General features: G+C 33.1%; 1 protein-coding gene across 1 annotated transcript in view; it reads left to right on the forward strand.

Moving 5' to 3' along the window:
• The first annotated feature begins 317 nt into the window (after positions 1-317).
• The window catches only part of LOC113494962, a 34,417-nt gene continuing 22,640 nt past the window's right edge, over positions 318-12,094 (forward strand). Inside the window, exons 1-2 of the mRNA XM_026873507.1 lie at positions 318-631; positions 9,461-9,517. Of these exons, the coding sequence (XP_026729308.1) occupies positions 9,485-9,517 (33 nt within the window). The 5' untranslated portion in view covers positions 318-631; positions 9,461-9,484. The remainder of the gene's footprint in view (positions 632-9,460; positions 9,518-12,094) is intronic.

Below are 12,094 nucleotides of genomic sequence, written 5' to 3' on the forward strand. Positions count from 1 at the left end.
TTTATTGATCGTGGTCGACCTTTCATATTTTCTGTAGCAGTAAAATTTAATTATTTAAATCATACAGCATTTTGTGTACCTGATAAGGAAGTCGGGGTTCTATGTAATAATCATACGTTTGTTTATCACGATAAGCCTTTAAACGCTTTTGTAATGCAATGATACAATAAATGACCCGCCTGTACCCGCGGGTAATCGTGACCCAAACGCGATTCAATGGTCCTCACAATAAACTCAATAACAATATAATTGCATAACGCTCGCATTCATGAATGAATCTCAGCGGCTACTTGCAACCACTATCTCTGCGTGCTTTTGGCGCGAAACCTCCACCAGTCGTACCAAAGCCGGCGCGTGCGCAACACGCGTTCGTTATTCAAATTTCCAATCTCAATGCGATCGCGTACGCGACGTTTCGTCTCCTAGTCTTTTGTTTTAAAATTTGTTTAAATGGAAGTATTGAGGACACTCCTCATTTCCCATTGTAACGATTCTGTTTAAAATGGTGTGAATATGCTTTGTTAAACAATAAAAGAAGTGTTAGTTCTACTTTCTTAATCTAGACAAAACAAACCTTAACTGAGTATTTGATGTTGGACATTATTAAGCGAAAGACGTTCCGATAAAAGAAGTAAGTAGTGCTTATAGTGTAGCTTACATTAACATACAATAACAATGAAACTTACTTTTACCAAAAACCACTAACCCCGCATTAATAATAACAATAGTTTGGTAGAAATGCATTATGACCTCATGCAGAAACTGGTTCACAACCCGCCTTTAAACTAATAAAAACTCAAAACAATAAAAACAAAAATTAATTTAATCTTTAGGTGTGCAAATGTCGTATGCATTCTTGGCATCTTCAAATAATATTGAAACAAAATAAATTTAAAACATCTGACACCACTAAAACACCCAACCTAAATAAACCAAATTGCATCCAGACGCATGAATATTTTAGACTTTGTATTAATAACCACGGTACTTTTGGAAAAGAATCTAAGAAATAAAAGCAATTCAAAAAGGAGTAATTATTTTGTATTTTTTTAATTGCTCTCATTGAATTTTGGCTCTTCTCCATGATTAACATTACTCTGTTTTGAAAGTGTCTGAAAAAACTACTCGAAATAAAAAATCTTTTCAACTTCAATAGATGAAAAGATTACCCCAAACCTAAGAAACCTGAATACTTATTTATTAGAACCGATATTCTTCTATTGTAGATATTTAAATAATATTTAGTCCTTTAGGTATCATGTAAGGATGTTGCAGTAGTAACAAGAAATCATAAACTATACTTATGTCGGTCATTAGCCGTAAATGTTTCATAAATCAATCAAAGTTAAAACAAATCAATAAAAAACAAATAAAACTTTATTGTTTGTCCTTTGCGACATTGAACTTCATTTTATTTATTTTTATACCTGTTTGAAGTAATCCTCATTCGTCGTCAAACTAGAAATTCTCTATGATGCGATGTGGAAGCGCTTATTATTAACATTATAACATTAATTATTCGAAGCTTTCTGAGTAAAAGAAGAAAAACACACATACACACCGGAAGTTAAAAACGCTAGGAAATAATGTAATTTATCTTTGCCTTTTCGCATTTGGTCTAATTAAACAGGCCTTCAAAAACATGTTATGTGTAACATGGCTCCTTGTCAAAATGGCAAATACCCTTGACATTCAATGTATTAATCTCAAGGGCCTTGCGCAATGAATTAGTACCTACAAATGGACACTTCTTAAAGTACTGATATGAGTTCTGCAACAGTCCAACTTTTGCTTTTATTGTCGTTAAAGGCAATTCTAATGAAATTCTAAAGGTTGTCGCTGTTAAATTTCAAATAAAAGAGAAACAGCTAATAGTTTGTCGCTCTTATGATGAAATTCATTAAGTATATTTTGTTAACACTACACGTGATGCAAAAATGATTCTTGTCAATTAATTTGCTCTATATCAATCAGTAAACCAATTAAGAAGAAACTCTATTAATATGTACTTATAATTACATTAGACAATTTACCTAGTTACAAGAATTAGCAAAAATAACCTAGTTTTTAGTACCTACCTTTAACCTGCAAATCACGCATAACATGCAAGGTTGCGAACACATAATATCTCATTAATTCAACAAAATTAAGCAGTTCTTTCGATAAACAAAGACTCCTTTACCAACGAAATGCTTTTAAGCCTTCAATCAACTTGCTTATTTACCATCAATCATAGTTCGTTAAGATACAAAAACAATATTTGAACAAAAGACTTGTCATTCCAATTATAATCACTCTAATATTAATGGAATGTTTAACTAAAAAGGGAAAAACCAAACTTATTGGTAGTTTTAAGTACCTAACAAGTGATTGAGCAGCAAAAGTTAAATGATAGTTGTAATTAATGTTCAAAAATACGATCAAAGAATCACCTTACAGAATAATTAAAATATTTCTACCTATCTCTATGAGAATAGGGACCAACAGAAATATTTAAAATGCAATCTTGTTATCTGAATAAAGAACATGATGTTACGAAGCGACTTCCTCAACAAAAAAATATATAACACGCGAATGGGCTGTAATTACTGTAGCACAATCGAATCGCGAACATTCACATAGAGTCAAGTACAGACACAAAGAAAGTGCACTTGCAGTCGATTACAAAATACATTCAGGTTGCCTACCAACGTCTTTAAAAATAAAATTGGATCAGTTGTGAAAGAGACGTCGGTCTTCGCCGCGTATTCTGCTATCTCGCTTCTTCAATTACAATAGTATTATTTTAAACCTTTTGCTAGAGCTAGTGAGTGATGGTGCTCTACCTATCACTTGTAAAAGTAAAGTGCTATTAACTGAACATTTTCCGGAAGAGATTGAAACCTCGACGAAATAAATAAAGACTTTCATCGACGTTCAGACATTTGCTTTGATAAAAACGTTTCAGACGTTGTGAAGGGTAGATTAGTAGTGTTTTGATTATGTGAATATTTGAACTTGAACAATACGGTCCAGCAAAATTGTGCGCTGGTAAAGCGGATTCCACCTTTCTTCACAAAATAGAAAATACGTCGTAATCTATAAAAAAATAAATAAATGGTGTTTTATATTTTATGCCTTTAAATTATGGTGCAATTAAACCTTCTGAATAAATCAAGTTCGGCATTATTGTAGCTATGAAATTATTGTAGGGACGGCACAGTAGTACTTCGTGTAGAGTACTGTCGCTTTTTCCACAACCAGGATAATACATATTACCTAAAAAGGTAATATTAGGGCCTCTGTATATACTAGTGTTAAAGGATTTTCCCAACTAGAAAGCTTAAATTGGATGACTAAGATAGTCAACGTAGAAATTGAGGTGAATATAGCTTGGCTTCTCGTTGCATCCTAAGTATATCAGATACTTTCTATCAAGGTAAATCCGTAAGTCCTGAATATCACGTAAGGAAGGAAACTTATCAACATGTATACAACATAACATAATAACACAATACAGCAGTGACTAATTTGCAATATGTCATATTTGAAATTAAAATATAGCTTAAAACAAATCATTATCGAATAAATCAATGCGATACTGGCAGGTTTATGTCTGGAATTATATTCTATTAGCTATAACCCACGGCGTTACGTGAGGTTAATTAGATACACTGTTAATTGGTCATTCCAACATTAACAGGGTCCAAACCCTCAGGCCAAGTGACATGGCTTACAGTCGTTTAGGATACCAAACAGCAATTTCAAATGTATGGAAATTACATTTCCTTGCAATAAATCACGTGACTTTGACCTGTCATTTCCATACTTTTGTTTATTTTATATTCATGTTGACGAAAAAACGCTTTGTATAAATATCACTTCTTAAGTGGGACAGGCTGTCACTTACCTCCCAAACTTACTTCACAAAGATAACATAGCCGTGAAGGAAAAAGAAAAGAAACGACAGATAAACTTTCGGATTTATAATAAGATCAAAGTCGTATGAACGATATCGCAGTCATAAATCAAATACTCGTTTGTCACACTGCTTACCCGCCTAGTTACGATAACGTAATAATGTCGTAGACAATTATGTCATGACAGTCTGTACTTTAATTGGCTCTGCAAGTCATAGGAAGGAAGTGGGTATGGTTAGCAGTTAATACATGTTATTATGGTCTTAATACAAGACCAGTTTATTTTAAGTATGTCTTACACGTGTAATACAAAATATTATGTACATTTCTGGTTTCAATATAAAAAAAACAAAGCACAAAACGCATGTTTAATAATTAATATTCCATTTTACATAAGATTTCAGCATAACAACTTCAGATTAAAAAAACATTTTATTTCGGTAACATTCTTTTAAATCTTATTTTATTAGCTTGCGGTGAGGATATTTCTTCTATACTCATTAAAGAGATATTAAGTTGGGTTTACAACACTAACGATAATAAACTAAACGGTGGTTATTACAAATACAACAAAATATGTCAAAATCTCACACATAATCTCCGAAGTTTAGGAGTACTTAATGTTTATAGTTTAATAAAACATTTTAGAAACTGTTGCAAGCCTTATAATAGTCTCTGTTGGGTTAAAATTGCATGTGAAGCTTACATGCACAGGACGACTTGACTGCTATAAGATAAAATAATCAGAGTCAAATACTTTACAAAACATACCCTGGCAAAGCCTTTATTTTGCAATAAATATGTAACAAGTATATAACAGCCAAGTTCACGACACTCTATTGTTTCCTTATTATGGTACATTGTAAAACACTGCTATCCGAGCATCACATTACATCACGTCCGATAGGAAGTCCGATTGGTAAAGTATTTATAAAACTCTTTATAAATACTTTACCAAACTGCCGAACAAACTAGGAAATTGTTTTCCATTTTCTTTTGTTTAATACTTAACGTAGATAACATAATAATTATAGATACTTCGCCTCCTTGAACAAATTCGTAATTTTAATAGCATTTACCGTTAAATTTGTAGTAAAATAAGAACATAAAAATTCCCGAATTTTAATTGTTGTGATAAAAAAGCTCATTAAGAGGTAGTGTGTATGCTAAAATTCTAGATAACTACTAATTAAAATCAATAATAGAAACCTGATACATTCCATTTATTCGCGTATTTCTAAGTTGAAATTCCAAAATCGTTACAGCACCGTCCATAAATAGTGTTTCAGAAATACATAATAGTGGTCCAGTAATAAGGTCAATAAACTCGTTCTCAACCATATCCACGCAATATTTGCAAAATGATATTGGTGCATACATCTCTGCTGTCTTGAATACTATTAAAAATGATTTATTGCAAGTAGAAAAAGAGACTTGCATAGATATTAAAATTGTAAAAGGTGTCGGCCAATACCCAATTGAATTACTGATCTAGAGATTTGGTAAAGTGGATACAAGAAAATTGTCAAAATCAAAGTCAAGTATTGTGACGACTTGGCAACTTGATTTTTTTTATTCTATGTGATTTGCCTTCATACGAACATCATAATTGCATCCTATATTATGAAGGGAAGGGAATAGTAGTAATAATAAAATTATAGGGAAGGTTTGAGCATCGATTTCAGATTGTACTCCTTGGAATCTAGCTTTCCCAAATTTGTTTTTAGTTGTAGCATAGAGCGTAGAAAATACATATAACTTTTTCCCTGCGTTGGGATCGAACCTACACCTCGTACAAAATATTCATGTTTAAAAGTTTTATAGTTAGAGTTTATATCAAGATAGTTTTAAAAGTCACGTGTTTCTGACATTTCCACTATGCCATAAAAGTCCAAATTATTCGGATAACGTATATTATTATCGTTATAAAAAGTGCTATATTTTACAGGTTTATTAAGATAACAAATAAATAAAAACTTGGCTAATTAATTGCATTGGCTCACTAGTTCCATTTTGTGTATCGAATATGAGTCAGACATCGAAAGTCTGTGATATAAATTCCTTACTATAATCGTCACCTTTAATTAAGTGTTTTTTATTTCTTATCGATATTTTTATTAGTTATTGACATTTATTCAAGTATAGGTAGGTATGTAGGGTGATCTTTACGATCGAAACTTTGCCGGCCACCAAAGTAGAAATAAATTTTCTTATTGTAGCAGAGTAGTTTTCTTTTATCTTTTTTATTCTGTAAAATAAAAAAAAATCTTGCTTCATAGTTGCCTTAATTACTCTTTATAACATCAGCTAACTGGTAATAAAACTCCCGTCAATGCCATTTCTGAGATATCACGGCACAAGGGAAAAGACATAAATTAAAAAATATGTATATTCTTATGCATGCAGTAAAAAACGGGACACACCAATTTTCTATATATATATCTATAGATATAAAATAATTACCTCCTATCACATTGTGCTAACACTACAGTTATTCCACTCATAACGTTTGAATTCCAGTTAAGATATATTTACAACGTTACAGCTAAGTAACCGCGGCCGCACGCTTCCCTTACATTATCGAGTTACTCGCACACATTTCCTGTTTATCGTAATCAATAGTTTGAGTATTATTTAACCGAATACTTGTTCGCACTCATTACACGCTATTATTAACGATAGTGATGTTTCACGCTTGTACGGTTATATGATTACACTCGCGAATGTTTTATTACTATCTCGTAAAGTTAGGTACTGTTGCTGGTCTTGAAGTCGAAAATACTCGAAACTAAATACAATAAAACAACCATCTCGTTTCCAGTGCCCCAATTTTACAATGAATGAATGGCATTTTTACAAAATTTGAAACTATGCCTATTCTCTTAAGCATTTTGCCAATACTTATATAATTGGAAATTCATTATATTTTAGCGTTCCGCCCCATACTGAAATTCCAATTATTGTGTTGGAAAAATGCTTAGAATAACACGAAAAGTGCCAATTTTCATTCATTCGTCGGCCATTGTAAATAGCAGAATTTGCCCCCAGTATTGTAACACTATTACTTGATAAGGAGGTAGGTTTAAACACTTAAACTTTTCTCAGTTAATGTGCAGAGACGTCACACCATGTACTCATACTGCCCTAATGGTAAATAGTGTCATTAGATGAAATTATATAAGATGAAGTTACAATACACCAGCAGGGTTAATGCAACATTTAACAACTCGTTTCCTCATTAGGTGCTCAAAAACAAGTGAAGTGTTTTAACAATAAGATGGACTTACGTAAACTATGTAGCGTGATGATTAATTTAACGTTAACGATACGATCAAGACAAGAGTAGGTTACTAACAACTTGACTCAACAATTTATGTTTTAAACCAAGCGCTTTGGACAGTTCCCATGTGTTTTGTTAACTACAGAGATAATAGATTACATTAGATAACTTTGTTTAATAGAAATCAGCGACCAAAAATTATAATCGACTTAATAGTATTATAAAAAAAAGATCTAATTATATCCCAGAAAGGGTATAGGAACGGGAAAATCTGATCAAAATAAGGTAAGAATGAATACGTACAATTTCTTCCCAATAAGCTACCTCTAAAACAAGATCTTCTTCCTTGAATTAGAAAACTAAAGCTAACACACACGCTCATATCAATCGCGGTGCATTAGCTATTTCAGTCAGTGTCCATATTATCGGAACTGCATATTTAAGTTTGGTTCCGACGTCGATCATGACCAACCGCATAAAACACACCAAATAGCTACTTGTCATGCGAGCGGCGGGAGCATTTTCACTATCATTCAATGTCCCATTGTACCGACACTTTCTATAGTAAACAACGCCATAATAGATAGAATTTATAAATAATTACGTATTAACATTATTGGTCATGCTAAATTGTGATGTCACGGCTGTTACTTAATTAGTACCGACGTTTAATTAGCCGCATACCTATTTCCTTATCTGGTATGTGCACTGTAGGTGGTTACACACACTAAATTAGCTTATTGTTTTTCAGCCATGTCAAACGAGATACGGACGTACCAATAGTTCCTCGTTATTTAATAAGTGATTACGCAGTGATTATGATCATTACCACCTAGAGGCTTTCCATAAAGCTATTAGGCAATAGCAATAGCGATTGATTTATTTAAGATAGTAAATTTTCTGTTTATTTTTAGTGCTTCGCTTGCGTTGCTATGTTACTTACCTGCTATTAATATAATGCTATAAAACGTTTAACAACTTATAAGGCTTCATGCCAGACATTTAGGATTTCTGCAAGAGCAGCCTACGGTCATGAACATTTGAATAATTGGAACTGTTGTAGGGAATTTAGATTTGTTAACGTGTTTTCAAGGGTTAAGTAGCCTTTTCCACAGTTCAAATGTTCATCAAATACTATGAAAATATTTATAAAGAACTAGGAAAACAAACCATACCAAAAACCAACAAATCATTTATGAACGCGTGAGAAAATTGTTTAACAAACAAACAGGCGTACAAACAGGCGTTATTAATTGCACAGACATTGGATCAGGCTCAATGTCACCGCGATTACCGTCGTCACGGCGTAAGTGATGGTGTTAGGATTGGCCCAAGAATACTGCCCACGCGCAACCTTGCCGTAACTAGAGCACGTGACACAGGCTGTGACCAAAAACGCTTGCTTTTATGTTTACCGGCACGGAATAATGACGGCAATGAATATGTGCTGATGCAAGTATTGTTTTAAGTTTGGAAAAAAATATTTTTAAATTGCATTCTTCAACTTGAGGTATCTTATTGGATTATTTTTAGGACTAAATTACAGTATTATTTCTAGTCCGCTGAAACAGTCACAATCTGCGCTTAATGTAAGTTGTTACTCATAAATGTGTAGGAAAAGTTAAAAATAAAAAGTTTATGAAGCATAAAATACAGATGGAAAACAAAAATATTTTAAATATTGTTTGTTATTATTTAAACAAATAAAACTATACAGATTGTTCTAGATACTCTAAGTTCGCGCACTTGATGCATGAGATCATAACGTTATCACGAGATCCGTTTGTCCTAAATATTTACTTAAATAAATGTAAATCTGAAAATGATTTTAAGTTTTAAACTCAAACTGACTCTGTCAAAACTTTGCAATCATTTTACGGTTCAAATGTAGTTAAGCCAACGAAACTAAATTATGTTGTTGTTAGTGACTCAATCACGTGTCGCAACGTATTAGAATGTTTATATCGTTAGACATCTTCCTGTATTGATGCGTTTACAGAGATTCATGTCACATCGTCTGTACCATTACGTCACACGTCGTTGGTGCAAAAGGTAGAGATTACCAGTAAATTAGAGAGAATGGAATATTTGGCGAAAATTGCTGCTCATACGGGGCTCCCGGCTAATTAATCAAAATTAAATTAGACTTACACTTCTCTTATATTAAGAGGAGTAAAATTAGATATTTAATTTTACTCCATCACTAACGTATATGTACGTCACTATGTTTTCCTTTTTTTATTTTAAGTACTGCAGTTAAAGTTTATTCTAATTGTTACAGGAACCGTCGAAACTGTGATGAAAGATGTTTAACCAGGAGTTAATTGTTGTCTATTTGGTGAGTACTTGTATCGGAATTTGTTTGATAGTATATTAGTTTTATCACCTAATTATATCTATTAGGACTATTTTCCCTTTTAAGATTCTATACACGCGACAAATACTCTTCTACTAATACTTCCTTCTACCGAACGCGTACCTGCCATCCAGAAAATCTCAAAACCAAAAAATATCTTTAAATACCTACATATATTTGCTAATATTTAAAAATATAAGAAATAATTTACTAAATATTCGCTATTTTACATAGGACTATCTCAAGTATTTTCCTTACTCTACAATAATATATCTCGCTAAATCATAAACTACGAACAACCTTCTGTGAACCCACTTTTACCGGACCTTACGAAATAGATGCTGTTGTAAGTGTATCATTGCTTAAGTACGGCTGTCGGCTGCTGGGGTTCTAAAATGGTGCTTTTGCAGAATCTAATCATAAATTCCTAGTAGACCTGGTAGCCTAACAGCATCTGTTAGACTTTTCCAGTTTTGGAAGCTACTACACAATGTACAGCAGTGTTTCCTTTTCATGTCTGCAACGATACTGCTTTAAAGATGGCGACAGGTCTTGGGCCCCAATTCTGCTATTTACAATGGCCGATGAATGAATGGAAATTGGATTAAAATGACACAATTTTTGTATTCTCACATTTTTCCGGCACAATTATTGGATATTCAGTGTAGTATAGTATACACTGACGGTGAATATCATGAATTTTGAATTGTTTATTTTTGTGTAATCCAATTTTAAAGCCAGTTAGCAGAATCGGGGCCCTGGTGCTTAACAATTAAGCATAGAAAACTACCGAAAAGTTTTATCGCTTATCGTCAATTGTTTCTCCCATATCTCCAATCATAATTACTAATAACAAGTGACAACTTGATTTTTACACTTTTACGGCAGCGTTGAGATTGCATCTGCGTTTTATAGTGAAACTGCTAGTAATTTCTTGTCTCTTACGTAGTACTTGAATATGTTATCAGTGAGTTTTCAATTTGTTTGTACATTAATGTGAAATGAACCGACAAACAGTTAATATTTTATTGCGAATTGACTTCCTCGAACCTTGTTCGTTTTCATTTTCGTGAGTGATGTAATATAAACATGAATTTCTCTTGTTTATGTGTGTTTATTCTTCAGTATCTATTCACATATGAAGTGCACGCGGTAAGGGTCACTAAACGGTATTTACTATATTTTTTAACAAGTAAAGTATGCTGTAAGAAAACCTGACTTCTACCAAAATGTTATGCCACAAAAATTGTAAAAACGTTCAATAAATCTATTTGATTTAATATACGCTTCACTTCTAGCTCAAAGTAAAGCTAGTCTTATAATTTTTTTAACAACTAATTATACGAAATAACATTTTTTGCAGGTTTACAATAAGGACATAACTTGCGTTATAGACCAGGTATCATTTCATCATTATAATTTATTAGTGCTATTGTCTTAGCCTTGAATATTTCCACAATCTCAACAGACTGTGGGAACACCGACATTTATTTAAATGATATGGATAACTTTGTATTTAAATTTTAATAATTGAACAGGATATTACAAGTGGACTTAACTCGTAATAGTCTAAAAAATAATCAAAAAGATATGGCAAAAAAATATTAAAATTGTATGATACCCACAGATCTTTAAATTTTGGTAGAGCTTATGTCGTTGCGCTAAAAGTAGGGTTCATTATATCGGATTAAATATTTCAGGGCCTAGAACCAGTATGCAAAGTGTCTGAACGAATTAAACGTAGAAGCAATGTCAACAATATCCCATCACATGATCCGTACATTCCAAGAAACAACACCGTGCTCTTCAACTGTTCCTTGGAATGCAATCCAGTTACCTTTAGGTCTATGACTGAACTTACGTCACCAAGCTTATCTTTAAAGTCATGTTTCCCAGAAATAACTGAAACGGACACCGTTGGGTGCGAAAACATTAGATACAACTACTTAAAAAACTCCGACAAATTATTGTTGTTATCCAAAATTATACCCGGAAAAATATTTTACTCAGTCGACTGTTTAATTTACTCTGACGGTGGTCGTGTGTGCCATAAACACGACAATCAAGAGTCACATGTGGATCTCATGGACACAGGAACTTTAGCGAGGCCTAAGGAGCCCGGAATTCTAGCACAAGATGAGTTCATATGTGAGGAGAGTGAAGATAAACAAGTCAATTGTGATCTCAATCCATACGTGCCATTCGACAGCGGACTAAAAATGAAAGAATCGATAAAGTTTGACGACAGCGTTATTATTAAAAGTGGAACTTACATAGTCCCCTTGAAACGTGTGTGCACTGATATATGGTGTGGGTACAGTGGTCAGGTGTCGCCTACACGAAGGCAGTATTCATACAGTCCTCCCGGTGGTAAAATATTTCGCTGTTACTACGCTAAGAAGCAGCAAGTTTGCAAAGTGTGGGCCGATCCGAGCAAACTCGTGTACAATAAACGAGGATGGCTCGATTCTAGAAGATGAATTCACAAACATTTATTGCAGTCATGTTCACTTCCCCAACTATACAATTACATTCATACAAGTTAAAGGAACCTCGCCT

Source organism: Trichoplusia ni, chromosome 6 (genome assembly GCF_003590095.1).
Source record: "Trichoplusia ni isolate ovarian cell line Hi5 chromosome 6, tn1, whole genome shotgun sequence".
Taxonomy (NCBI): domain Eukaryota; kingdom Metazoa; phylum Arthropoda; class Insecta; order Lepidoptera; family Noctuidae; genus Trichoplusia; species Trichoplusia ni.